Genomic DNA, 12,108 nt, shown 5'->3' on the forward strand with positions numbered 1-12,108 from the left:
CAGGCCGAAGCGTCGCTGTTCCTGGGTTGGGACAACGACAATTCCGGTTAATGGTCACCGTTGAGAAGCTTGCGAAGATGTGGTCTAGAGGACAATGTTATTTTCTAGCTATTTGCGTACAAATTGAATACAAACTTGAAATTTTGCACCACCAGGCTCATGAACCCATCTTGGTGGCCACTACTGGAAGGAACCTTTTTCTAGTTAAAAGATGGTAATTTACTTGACCCTATGGGTACTTGACCCGACCTGATCCGCAATGGATCCGAAATCATTGCAGATAATGATAAAACCAATCTTGAACCATAGGGAGAGAGAGAGCTCTTTACAAGTCCTGGCCTCACCCTTTGCACTAGTCCCTTCGCTTACACGCAGTGCTGTTTAGTTATTTATTTTTTTAATTGATTGTCTTTTTTTTATTTAAGAGATGTTTGAGTTATTAGAAATATTTTTGTTTGTTATATTTCTATTATTATTGAAAATTTGGTTTGCTATATTTTATATTTTTAATTTTTATTTTGTTTACTTATATAAAATATTAATTTTTTATATTTTTTTTATTTGTTTGATTCCTATAAAAAAAAAATTGTAGCTTCATGTGATTCAAGCCATTCAACTAGTCCTACCTAACTCTATCCATCTCATCGCATCCCAAGACAAGTGCAGAATGGATATGGGTAATGGCTGACTCGATCCATATTCGACCCATTACCATCTCTATTTCTAATGTATAAGACTAAAGCAACAAAAATAACTTCTGCAAGACTTATAATAATGTCACAAATCCTTCATCTATATTAGACTATATGTTCTGGCGTACAAGAATTTGAAATTTACTATGCATAGTTATTCATTAAACCATGTTTCGAGCAGAAGTGAGGATAGCGCTAAGTATACCTTAAGGCATTAGGATTTAAAATATGAAAAAAATATTAGGAGAAGCAATTATAACAATAACGCTGGCACCGTTTTGCATCAAATTCATTTTCTATTTTCAAGAACAAAAATAGGTTTTCTATATTTATTTTTTTCTAATTTTAAAAATATAAAAATGTTTAGTACAACCAATTATTTTTATAAATAAATGTGATAGGATGCTAGAGATGATGATAGTTACAACAAAAGTAGTAGAGGCGACATTAGTGCTGGTGATAGGCCTACCATAGAGCTAATCAAACATCGGGCTAGTCAGGCTCGGGTTTGGCTCTATAGTAAAAATTATGCTCGATGTTTATGCCTAAAGCCAGCCTGACCTCGACATTGGGTCTCTCTTTTTTATCCATATAGTCTTAGATTTTTCATTATAATACATAATCAGTTAATATAATTTACAAAATATATATTAAATATATATAATTATCTCGAGTTGGACTAGGCTAATTTTTATTTTTTCCAAGCCCATTCTAATTTTTCAAGTCATGCCTTTTTTTTCTCGGGCAAGTCGACAAGCCTATTTTTAGTGTCAATGCTCCCCAAATTTTGGGCTGGGCTGGGCAAGCCGCCATTGGATCCATGATTAGCTCTAGTCCAGTGGCAGCAAAGCAGAGGTAACAATGATAGTGGTGGTGACAAAGGTACTAATGATATGGTGGAGGCAACAACAATAAAGTGGTGTTATGTGGTGAAGGTAGCAACAACAATAATAGTGGCAACGATATTGGTGGTTGTGGAGGTGCCAATGATATAGGGGAGATAGCGATGATGCTAGCAATTGTATGGTGACGATTAAGAGGGTAATAGCGGCGGTAGCGATAGAAGAGATGTCGGTGGCGGTGGTCAAAAGATGATTTCTTATTTTTATAAATACTAGAGGCAAAGATTGCTTGCTTTCATTTTTTTTTTACAAATAATATAAATAATTTTAAAAATAAAATATAAAAATAATACAAAATATATTTTTTATCTCAGTTTCTATAATTTTATTTTTTTAAAAACATAAACCACAAAATAGTTATCTCACCAATAATTATCGTATGGAAATTTTTAACCGTCATATTCTACTCCACGTTAGCAGCAGAGCCTGAGTTCCAACAGCATAATTACCTAGAACTCCAGTGCCAATACCAGATATACTAATGGTTTCTTTTTAATGCAGTGGCATCATCATTGCTCTTCCCTGCAGAAGGCAGCGACTAACAAAGTAGGTACCATGGCCATGCAACTTTTTTAGCTGCCGTAGCTCAGTCCACCTTAATGATGGGTCCAAAGGAGTGGCTGTTTTATGATTTTTTTAATCTGAAAAACATTAATTTAGTCAAGATAAAGTTGACAAGCCTCCTAAACCGACAGCCACCCCCTTTGTGCGAACAAGACAAAACACTGACCATTACAATCTCTTAACCATGATAAAGTTGCATAAGTTTTTTTTTACGGAAAGCATAGCAGGCATTTACATAACGTCTGTTAGGTATGCATTGCACCATTATTTTGACCATTCTATGACATGAATAATGGCCAATTTTAACATTCTCAACTTCTATGTCGTTGAAGTAAAATTTATGATACTAGCTTATTTTGTAAAAAAATACATTCCGTAAACAACATCATAACCGAAAATCTATGTTATAATGTCATTATGATTTAATTTTACCGACCATTATAGCATCCTTTTTTTTTTCAGAAACTTCCAGTCAAAAGCTAGACAAATATATTCCGAGGACATCATCCATAATATTAGATTAAAGCATTATTGAACCTGGAGGAAGATTTTTGTGTCGCTTGGAGATCTAAGAAGATGGTTCCATGGTGTTAAAAGAGTTAGTGATGAAGGCATGCCCCAATTGACCATGGAGTTGTCACAAGGAAACAGAAGCATATTAGTCTGTTTAATGTAAGCGGTAGTATAGAATCTAAATTACTTCAGGTTAATAAAATAGCTGCGCAGAGGCTCTTCATAATTCACACAGCTGTTCTGGGACGATTGCCAGTTCATACAATCTGGAAAGTGAGTGTTGCAATAGTATCTCCTGCTTAGAGTAACCCTGTTTCATAATAATAGTAACCTGTTCCTGTACAACTAGAATGCACCACAAGTCACAACATCAAGATAAGAAGCTGCATGTTTATTGAACTGTGATGGCAAGAAAAGTTGACCTTCACTCAGAGTTTTCTGATATTAGGTTTTCATTAAATTAATATGTATACGACCAATTTACAGGATCACGAACACAGGTGTTGGGTGAATACAATAAAATGGAATTGAAACAAGAAGACAGTTTCAGAAAGGCTCAAAACTGCTACAAATTTCTAAAATAAGAGTGTACCATACAAAATAGTACTGCTTTCTTATCACATAACCATTGTAGCTCCAAGAGCTTTACAAAATATCACAACAGTAAAAATAAACAGGGGCAAAGAAGGAAATAAAGAAAGAAAGAAAGAAAACAGCAACAATAAATTGCCAAAGTTACCGATTCACCCAAGGAAAAGCTGCAGCATACCCAATTATCAAGAAAATGCAACCACCACAGCTTTTGACTTGCAACTGTATAAATTAGAAATAGCACGTTTTCTCACCATCATGATCTCACAGCAGGCTCTCAATTCAGTGCTACAAAGCACTAGTTCGTCCTTCTTGGTATTACCAAGCATATCATGTAACCTTACGCAATTCTGTAGGTTCCACCACTGGTATCGTTTAAAGCTTATGGGCCAAGGGATGAAACCAAAACATTGTGCTCAGTCAAACGCCTCTGAAAATGAGCTAAACGTGCCTGCAATTTTATAATTCCAGCTGCCTTTTGAGAGAGAATGGCATTCAATCTAGAGACATACTCATCTAGGTGGTTACCAGGTTGATCTGCTTCATCCAACAACTTCATCTCCTGGATAAACAAACATAACAGATTCAAATGGATAATCAAAGATTGCTAGGAAGGATTGAAGGAGATGCATGAACAGGGAGTCTAATTTAGAACCATTCAGATTCTCTTGTGTTTTATGTTGTGCTTTCTCTTTGATGTACTGGTACCTTTACAGGGACAACAGCCTGTCAAAGGGCTGAAACCCCAGAGCCAACCAATAATATATATGATGATCAGTCCTCTTTTCAGGCTCAAACACATGAACCACTATGGTTTTTGGAGAAATCCTACATCAAGTGTTGAAGAAAGTGACCTCGGTTTTGAAACCATATACTTTGGATGCCATCTATATTTTTTCCTTTTCCTTTTCCCCCTTCATCTTCAGCGGAGCTTCCTCAATTGTCTTTGCCCACAGACATAAGATGAACCACATAAATCTCCCAGTCTTCATGTTCTTTCTTGATTCTAATTTCTAGTCAACCTATATCTCTTTGCCTGAAGAACCTTAGATCTGGGTAGTTATCATAACAAAAGCCCAGAGTTGAGGCCAGATGTTCTCATAGCTAAAATCTATATATATATATAGAGAGAGAGAGAGAGAGAGATGATCCAGTGATAGTTTCTGGGTGTCAGAACATTACCGGAATGATTGTGTTCTAAGGAATTGGTTATCAACTTTGTCATGCATATGCTTGGAATTTTTATTACTTTATACCCAATCAATCAAAAGAAAGTTAGAACAAAATGGCTTTCATGGGAAACATGGTTGAATTTGGATGAAGATAAATTCAGATGCATCACTATCCAAGGAGAAAATGAAGTGCACAAGAGATATTTGAACAAGAGAAGATGGTCATGCTACATGGGCCACTGCTGCTTTAGTGCTTTAGCAATTACTAACTGTTATAAAAGACAGGCTATTAACGGTTATTCAATCAGGCGAGGTCTGAAGAAGTTGTGAATAGAGAGTGATTAGAATTAAGTTGGGAGTTTCTGAGACAATTCATGATGCAATACTCCTTTGCTTTCCTCAACCCCCACCCAAAAACAACAACAAAAAAAAAACTAATAATCATTGTCATCATTATCATCATCATTTCGCATATAATTTAACATCAAATATTAACAATTCAATGGGGCATACCTCCCTGATAATGTTTATCGTGTCCTCGACTTGTCCCCTATGAGCCATCACTAGATCCTCCTCTTCCTGGAATCATACCATTGTTTTACATATCAAATGTTGAAAAGCTGACAGAATAGAAGCATTAATAAATTCTGAAAGTGCTCCTACCTTCAAAAGGGCATTCAGATCATCATCTGAATGCAAATCACTGGCATCAACCTCAGGCACATTCTTCCACTTCGTGCATGAATCAACTCTCCTCACCCTATCCTCCAAAGGTGAAGCAGAGTATGCGTCTGACTTTCCTTTCTTCGAAGATGGTTTGTCTTGCTCATATGCCTCCTCAGAGTAATCATAATCCTCTACAGCTGTGGAACCCTTAGTCTGCTCCCTGAAATAACTAGCATATGAAGACGCAACAGTCCTCTCTTCTCTACCACTGGGTGCATGGTCTGCATTGTAAGACAAAGAGGTTTCTTTCTCAATTTGTCTGGACCAACCAAATCTGTGGACTTCATTAGCAGTCTCAACATTCTTACCCTCAGGGCTGGAGAAAGCGGATAGAGCATTAGACAAGGGTGCAGCAGTTGATTCTCTTAAATTGGTTGCTGTTGAAATATCCTTCTTGTTGCTCCCCTTTGAGAGGCTTTTCACCCTGAATAAAAGTAAAACCTAGAAGGTTTGAATAAACATATAAGAAATGTAATACTTGCGCACGGAAGAGACAGATTATAATATCACCTATCAGCATATCTCAATGTGTTCAGAGTGTGTTCACATGAACCAGAATTTGGAGAAATGCATGAAATCATAACAGTGCGGGAGTCTCCAATGAATGAATCCCTCAGTACTTCAGTCAATTTACTCCCTCTAAAAGGAATATGAGTTTGGTCATTATCAAGAGCTCTTATGCACTCTTTCAAGGCAAGCAAACTTTTGTTGATCTCGGCACCTTCTATTCTGCATTGTAAATTAAATTTTCAGTTTTAAGACAGCTGAGACTACATTCTTTGCTTTTTAAATAACAACAAAACTAAAATATGCTGCCATGTCAAATTGAAAAATAGAAAAATACTACCTTGTCTGCTTATCATTATCAGTAGTATCTGCACCACGCTCACTGCCAGCAAGGTCGATGAAGGATAGCTTGCCAATTACTCGAGCAGGTTTTGATTCGCTACCATCCACTGACTTCTTGATAGCAAGCTGAAGTATGGCATGAGATCGAGAGGATTCCTCATTCGCACCAGTTGTGCCCGTACTCCTAGTTGCGTTTCCTTTCTCAATAAGCTCCTTGATGGTGTCAACATTTGACACTCTAAACTCTTGCAAACCAACAATGCATACTTGCTGTTTACCATCCTCTCTCATGCAAAGCTTCCTAAGAGAAGTCAAGCTTGGAATTTATCATTTAAAAGAATCTGGAATAATGGGAAAAAAAGAAGACTCTTAAAGAACAAAAAAGATTCTGACTAACCTCCTATCATTTAGCAGATCAAAAAGCTTCCCTCCATAAATCTCAAAGAAACTGAAAAACAATTGAAAGCCTTGATTCCGATATGTATGGTGCATTAGTCTCAGAATATCTTGAGATGCTTTAAGAGGTAAAGGTTGCATAGTGTATGTCTTTCCACTGCCTAAAAATCAGGAGGAGAATTAGCGAATCAACCCAGACATATCTAAATGCACTCTTAAATATTCAAATCAAAATTTCAGTGAAAACAATATAAGATAAATAAATGTAATTTATACATAAACTACATTAAAGCCAGCTTACCTAACAACTTTAAAAAAAATTACTAGAATAAATGAAACAATATAAGCAATGTAAATGAAAGCTAGAATCATATCTATTGAATGCAAAAGAACTAATTCAGGTTTATGGTCAGATTAGTTGAGGTTATTCTACTGAACAAGGTGTCCTGTCAAGCCTTGCTTAATGTGGAACTTGGGGCACATTAACTGAAAGCATTTATTTCTGGAACAGTATATGCACAACTCATCTAGAAGTGCTGAAGGAACCAAGATTATTTTCTCCATGTAGAAGCCTTACAGGATGGGAGTGGTCAAAATAGTGCTGCCTGCTGCAATGAAAGACTTTTTCTAACCATCTATAAACAAATCTTCCTGTCGTATACATAAGAAAAGACTCATTTCAACTTAGAACTGTCACCAAGAATGAAGACCGAACCCAACATAGATAGTATGCACCCATCGGCCTGTGGGTCACGAGTCCAAAGATAGACCATGTTACTTCTTGGGTACAGGTTCATGTCTACTAAAAGTTTATCAAATCCAGACTCGAGACAACCTGATCATAAATTACATTGGGATATGGGCTTAATTCTTTATGAACTCAACCCAAACCAGACTTCACACTTCACAGTTTACCCAGCATATAATGGGAACTTTTCTCTTATATCCCTCATGTTTCTTGCACATATCCATGGCACTTCAAAGCTATGTCATTGGTGAATAGGTTTGAGGGCATGAAGATGATTAAGCTTTCCAAATAGTGGTACCCACTTGAGATCCGGACACAGACAACCCACTTCTTTGATGTGTAAGATCTGGGCTAAAATGTAGGCTCAAACCCCCAACAGGTCCAGGTCCTAGTCTAAGTTAGGAGGTACCAGGACCCAACAGACCTTATTGCACCCCTATCTCAATTGTATTTGAGGGGAAAATCATGAAATTTTGATTTCCTTTAGGCAGTTTGCAAGCCAAATATGAGTTTGGATTTTTCACTTAAAATTTGGATGTTCTATTTTTTATTGCTGTAAACTTGTTCTTGTAGCTTACTACTAAATAAACTGCTTATTTCAAAATCTGTGTTGACTAAAACTTTCGAGGAGCAAAGGCTGGAATGAACAGAAATTTAATCTAATTTAATTTAAGAAGAAATTAGACTTTTCAATCATTAAAAATTCAACAAATTCAAGTTGGCCTGAATAGATATCCTCCAAGACATTGTAATATAAACAAACAAAAGGATAAAAATCCTCAAGAGCATGCATGTTTCATTATAAGTGGAGGGCCAGAATTGCACTTCATTCAGAAGTCTGCAGTTCTGGATGAATGTTTCAGCATGACTTTGAAGTGCGGAGGTGCAGCTTAAGATTCAGCAAAAAATGCTGGACTTGACTTTAGCCTTGCTTTGTTGCAGTGGGGAGGCTCTAAAAGTCAAGTTTGGTGTAAGTGATCAGGGAAATTAAGGCTACTTTAATCCCTCCACCCACTCCTCCTTACAGAAGGGCCATTTAAGATGTATTTAAGTAACAACTATCGCTGAATATAATCTAATGATAATTTCAACATCCAAAAATTGTTCTTCCTGCGTGCAGGCTTCCTTCAAAATCAACAACAGAACTCAAGTTTAGACACTGTTAAAATATGGAAACAAGCACATCATAAAAATAATGCCAGCTTTCATATAAGAAGCAGTTAATGAATTAGTTTATTCTTAAAAGAAACTGCAGATAGAATAGAAAAGAACGATAAGGCAAGACTTTTCTTCTTGGTCTTAATCTGATTATGCATGAGTCTTTAAATAATTTGCCCAACCATTAAGACATTCATGATAGGAAACAAGGGCTTCAGAGCACATCTTTCAGAATGATAGACACTGTACATCATAACTACCAAGGGCAAGTATATTAATACTACACAAACTATGATGATAGCATTGGTGGGATGATATACCAACCAATGCGAGCAACATCTGGTTGACCAGCATGTAGATATATTCAAAGCAATGGGCTGTCATACTAACCAATAAGACCGTGTATTTATGGCAAGAGAAAAGTAGGGATAGTCATTAAAGTTAATAATACTTTACCAACCATTGAAGCATATAAACCAATGGAGAAAGGCTATTGGTCATCCTTATATTCTGTGTGGAATCAAACTACTTGAACAACTAAACTAAAATTAGATGCATCCCTTGATGCTCTAGATACCAGCTAATGTGAAAGTCAACCTTTAAATCACTGGATATGGTGTAACTGTTAAAACTAATGTGTGCCCTCAGCATCACTGATTTTGTTCAATTTTTAGCATGGACCTAAACAAAATACCATAAATGCCCAAAGTAATGCAGTAAGCAGAAAACAGGTGTTGCCTAGTACCACACTAATGCCTAGGCGACAAGTTGACTTTAGTGACAATTTCAAATCCAACTCACTGGACTGAATATATTGGCATTTTAAAAATTGTACAGGATGTTTTCTTAATTTGGAGCAAAAAGACGTAGGAAGCCGATACCACATATACTAAACTTTAAGCAAACCTACTGAAGAGAAGCTTTTTAAGTAACAATAGCTGGATGATCTTGTTTGCACAATCCCAAACAGAAGATTTTTGAGCTACTCTTGACTATAAATTGTCTATAAATCTAGCAGGTACTAAATGATAAAAGCAATAGAGAACTTCTGTTTCATCGTATATAAACTACAAAATCTAAAAATACTAAAGCATAACACAGTGCTTGTTATAAAGTTTCCATTCTATCTCTCGCACACACACACTGAAACACTTGCCTGTTTGCCCATAGGCAAAACATGTTGCCTTTGTACGCTGAAAGATAGCAGGGACAATTGGCTCCACAGTTTCACGATATACCTAGCAAACATAGAAATATCAAAATTGTTAGAGAGATCGTTATTTTGAAACTACTGTGCACATCTTGCATTTCTATCTTGCACTCACTTCATCATTTGAAACATCCTCATCCAGCACCGCATCAAACACAAACTCATGCTTCTCAACATACTCTGTGAGGTCAACCTGAAAATGATATAATATATGAGGCTGGCAAGCATACCACCATTTGATAATGCAGTTATGCAAAACTCATGGATAAAAAACCATTTAATGAAACTCTGTATGATCTCTACATAGCAAAGATTATGTAACAAAAGAAGACATAAGTGAGGCATTTGATGGGATTCATCTTCACTTGCAGTTAAGAATTCGCCCAGGATGCAAGATATCTTGCTTTTTTGTATTTGTAGATAAGTTGTTGCTGTTTAGGAAACCCACAATTTCACGATCTAGAGGGAAGTACCTGTGCTTATAGTCATAGTACTTGCATAGCCTGGCGAGAAGAATGTAAATATTCTTTAAGCAGAGAAAATGAGGTGGGTGAGTGTATATTGACTATAAATTGGGAGCATAAACTAATTATGAGACATGTTTTAAATTACTTGAGTATCCAAGATATTTTTTGCAAAGGGGTTAAAAGAAGATGGATATAGGACCCAAAGGTTCTAGAGCTAGAAAAGGAATTGTAACAGAACATTATGAGAAACAAGTGCTGCGAATAATGAAAAAAACAGATAACCCACTTGAAACTTACCTTCAGTTTAGTCTCATGAACAGTAACAGAGTTTAAATTTTGCTCGATTGTGATGATGTCTTCCTCTTTCTTTGCTATTTCCTTTTTGTTCAGTGGCCTTTTGCGCACCTGCATTATGATCACCACAGGCATTCTTTACGACAAAGCATAACAAAACCATATTAGTGGTTAATATTTGAAAAATATGCTGATAGGAGCACATGCATCCATAGAAGCACCTTTTTCACTAAGAAAAAAAATATAAAACCCATTGTTGCAAAGTTCAATTAAAAATCCAAATTCCCACAAAGACTCCACGTAAGAAACCATAATTATGGTGGACTAATCTGCTGAATTATAAAACTTAGAAATCTCAGGGCATCAAGATCATATCACTATAAAGAAAAATGTAACTGAGGAGTGTCATATAGTTGGAAGCCATACCACTACTTTGATCTTGGCTACAGAACCTGATTTTTCTTTATCAGCTGAAAAACTTTTCAAGAAATTGCTTTCTGGTACAACCCGATTGTTGTTCATCTGTTTGCTTGCAGAAAAGCTCGGTTCCAAATCATCCAAACTTCTGCCTTGAGCATAGCCAAATGGTGCAGCACTTTCATACAACCCAGGAACTGGCATCTGCCAAACCAAAAAAATAATAATAAGAAGAAGAGATGCTAAAAAATTTATTACAAAAATGAAAATTCCATGAGCCAAAGATCACCTCCTATTGGATAATGCTGAACCTGGATGTGAACTGAAATCCAAAACTACCGACTACTGAACCCTAAATATTCATAAGTTATACAATAGCATACTTTTATATCATTCGATGACAAAATTAGAAATTATACGAATCAAGAAATCTTTTAACTCTTCTGGATGCTGCTTGGACCATCAAGAACCATGATTCTTGGAATCACATTAACGAGGATCTTTCAGTGCAAGAAAAGAAGACGAGGGGAACTTTCTTACTTCTGGGAGAAGCTCGGTGTCGAAGGAGTGGATATCCAAGATCCCAGGACTGAGCTCGCTCGGCGACACAACATCCCCATTCTTCCACTGGCTGGAAGACCGCGAGCTCAACGGCGGCGTCGACGGCTCCGAGGAGAGCAAGGAGTCCCCGCTCATGCCCTTCCGCATGCTCCGTAGCATCCTAGAGTATTCCACCTACCCCACCAGCAACGCCAAAAAGATTCAATCTATAGAAAGAAAACGATCCGAAATCACCTGTTTCTACTAGATCGCGATGGGTAAAGGGTGATCCGGTTACCTGCTGGGCTGAAGTGAGGCTGGAGGACTGGAGATGATGAAGGCCGGCGGACTGGAGCCACTTGTTGCCGGCGCCTCCACCGCCGGCTCCAGTGGCGACGGAGTCGAGGAAGAAGTTATCGGACGAGTACTGCCGCTGGCGGTGGCGGCCAGGTCGCTGCATCTGCCTCCCTCCAACCACCGCCGCAGCACCGTTCATTCTTCTTCCCCTCTCCCTCTCTCTCTCTCCCTCTCTTTTTCACTCAAAAAGAAACGATCAGAAGAATCTTCTTTGATCTCCTGCTCCTCCCCCTCTTCCGATGGATCCCAGAGAGGTAGCCGGCGAAGAGGGGGAACAGGAAGAGAAGAGAGATGGTCGCTGGGGTGGGAATTTATTAGTAAGACCGCCAAGGAAGATAAGCAGCAGCGACGGCAATATCTAAAGGGCCATCAGGGTTTCCCATCGCGGACTACCGCGTTCGCACTTCGCAGGCAGGTTTCTATAAACGCCATACAAGTGAACAGGCTACCGTGGCAACACCAGAAGGAACTGCGGACGCATTTACCGGCGATCACATGGAGAGTATATTAGT

At 37.6% G+C, this 12,108-nt stretch overlaps 1 protein-coding gene across 2 annotated transcripts; it reads right to left on the bottom strand.

Annotated features, from left to right (window-relative positions):
• Positions 1-3,215: 3,215 nt before the first annotated feature.
• LOC103712847 (kinesin-like protein KIN-13B) lies at positions 3,216-12,108 on the bottom strand. Of its 2 annotated transcripts, XM_088709340.2 has the most exons (13): positions 11,538-12,108; positions 11,240-11,434; positions 10,709-10,903; positions 10,286-10,393; positions 9,637-9,714; positions 9,464-9,549; positions 6,407-6,562; positions 6,008-6,310; positions 5,671-5,889; positions 5,469-5,584; positions 5,098-5,381; positions 4,948-5,013; positions 3,216-3,824 (listed from the first exon to the last, which is right to left on the bottom strand). In XM_088709340.2, exons 1-13 carry the CDS (start codon positions 11,733-11,735, stop codon positions 3,645-3,647), a joined length of 2,184 nt encoding a protein of 727 aa, XP_088565466.2. In that variant the 5' UTR covers positions 11,736-12,108; the 3' UTR covers positions 3,216-3,644. The 2 variants fall into 2 exon arrangements, with proteins under 2 accessions (XP_088565466.2, XP_089782878.1); XM_089926752.1 differs by having other exon boundaries at positions 5,098-5,584; positions 11,538-12,043.

The sequence above is a fragment of the Phoenix dactylifera genome, chromosome 12, assembly GCF_051530095.1.
Source record: "Phoenix dactylifera cultivar Ajwa chromosome 12, Ajwa_hap1_PhDact_Kaust_v1.1, whole genome shotgun sequence".
Lineage (NCBI taxonomy): Eukaryota > Viridiplantae > Streptophyta > Magnoliopsida > Arecales > Arecaceae > Phoenix > Phoenix dactylifera.

Coding starts and splice junctions, on each gene's coding strand:
- LOC103712847 (XM_089926752.1), bottom strand. CDS start 11,735: ATGAACGGTGCTGCGGCGGTGGTTGGAGGGAGGCAGATGCAGCGACCT. Junction 9,715..10,285: donor TTCATGAGACTAAACTGAAG/GTAAGTTTCAAG, acceptor TATCATTTTCAG/GTTGACCTCACAGAGTATGT. Junction 5,585..5,670: donor ACATTGAGATATGCTGATAG/GTGATATTATAA, acceptor ACTTTTATTCAG/GGTGAAAAGCCTCTCAAAGG.